General features: G+C 63.6%; 1 protein-coding gene across 1 annotated transcript in view; it reads left to right on the top strand.

The window, feature by feature from the left end:
- Positions 1 to 1,721, top strand: part of ATP2A3 (ATPase sarcoplasmic/endoplasmic reticulum Ca2+ transporting 3) — a 23,054-nt gene that overhangs the window by 3,008 nt on the left and 18,325 nt on the right. Inside the window, 5 exon segments of the mRNA XM_006110037.3 lie at positions 132 to 182; positions 185 to 247; positions 249 to 368; positions 370 to 384; positions 386 to 610. Coding sequence (XP_006110099.2) covers positions 132 to 182; positions 185 to 247; positions 249 to 368; positions 370 to 384; positions 386 to 610 — 474 coding nt within the window.

Genomic DNA, 1,721 nt, shown 5'->3' with positions numbered 1-1,721 from the left:
GTGTGAGTCCAGGGGCGCTAACGCACATGGAGAAAGAGAGCCACTCGGGGGATACGAGCCCGGCCCTGAAGGAGCAGGGGTCCCGGGCCCTTTCCCTGGTGCTAAACAGCTCTTCCCTCACTCCTGGCCAGGGCACCAACATCGCCTCGGGCAAGGCAGTGGGTGTGGCCGTGGCCACGGGGCCTGTGCACGGGAGCTGGGTAAGATCCGGAGCCAAATGGCGGCCGTGGAGCCAGAGCGGACCCCGGCTGCAGCAGAAACTGGATGAGTTTGGGGCGACAGCTGGTCCCAACGCCATCTCCGTCATCTGCGGTGGCCGTGTGGGTCATCAAACATCGGGCCACTTCGCCGACCCGGGGAATGGCGGCTTCCTGGCTCCGAGGTGGCTGTGTACTACTTCAAGGATCGGCCGTGCCCCTGGCTTGTGGCCGCCATCCCCGAGGCCCTCCCGGCTGTCATCACTACTTGCCTGGGGCTGGCACGCGGCGGCATGGCCCGCAAGAACGCCATCGTGCGGAGTCTGCCCTCCGTGGAGACCCTGGGCTGCACCTCCGTCATCTGCTCCGACAAGACGGGCACGCTCACCACCAATCAGATGTCTGTCTGTCGGGTGAGTGTCAACGGGCCAGCTTGGGGTCCCACTGGTGTTGCTCAGTGATGCTCAGTGCCTCTCTGGGTCGCTCCCTGGCTCCTTCGTGGCCGGGGGTGGAGGAGAGAACCGGTAGGATGCCCCCTGGTGGGGAACAGAGTCAGGTGTTCGTGGGGCAGAGCAGCAGAATCTGGCTGGACATGTGTCAGTAGGCAGGTCATTGCCCGCCTGCGAACCTCCGTTTCCTCATCTGAAGTGTGGGTATGTCAGCCCTGCCCGGTCGCCATAAAAGACACAGGAGAGGGTCAAGTACAGCCTTGAGGCATCTGAGCCACGCTGGGCCTGGACCCAGGTTCTATCCTGCTCCGCCCTGACTCCCTATGGTCAACGCCTGTCATCAGATCCGCCAGCTCCAGTGTCCTGGGAAGAGCCAGGGCAGGAATTATTCATTCCCTGGAATTCGATCCCAGATCCTGGCCCTGCTGCCCACATGCTCCAGGGATGCTGGCTGAGACTCTGGCAGGTGCAGAGGGCAGACGGGTGGGTGAGGTGATGGTGAAGGTTGTGGATTTCCCACCTGTCTCAGGTTTCCCGCTCCCTGCCCCCCGCCCCCCCAGCACTCCTGTCCCACCTCTGCTCCCACAACCTGCCCACTGGGCCTTGGAAATCCAGGCTTTGTGTCTGAGACGTCAAACCCCTGTGGAAGCCCATCAAAGGCCGCCACAGGGGAGGGGGCACCAGCGGCCTGACTACTGGGCAGCCCCTGACCTGCTAAAATCCCTAGTGGGACTTCATTGAACAGTGTCCTTGGCTGAGAAGCACAGGACAGGGCAGTCGTAGGGGCCTTGCGTGCTGGGCGATGGCTGAGAAACCTGACTTCTTAGGGCTGTGCTGGCTGGAGGGCTGCCCCGGGAGCAGGGAGGGGAGAGGGAGGGAAGGTGCATTTGTTGAGCACCTGCTGGGTGCTGGGCTGGCCATGGGTGTGGGAATGTGCAGCGAGGCAGTTTCCAGGGAAGCAAGATCTGTCTCCCTGGCAGAGCTGGCTGGCAGGCAGGGAGTGGGCGGCCCAGGGCAGGGAGAGCCCATCTCTGAGAGGCACAGGCCGGGGCTGGGGGACCCAGCAGGCCCTTTG

Source organism: Myotis lucifugus, unplaced genomic scaffold, assembly GCF_000147115.1.
Source record: "Myotis lucifugus unplaced genomic scaffold, Myoluc2.0 scaffold_952, whole genome shotgun sequence".
Taxonomy (NCBI): Eukaryota; Metazoa; Chordata; class Mammalia; order Chiroptera; family Vespertilionidae; genus Myotis; species Myotis lucifugus.
Note: the sequence above shows the minus strand (reverse complement) of the source record. Positions and strands in the feature narration are given on the sequence as shown.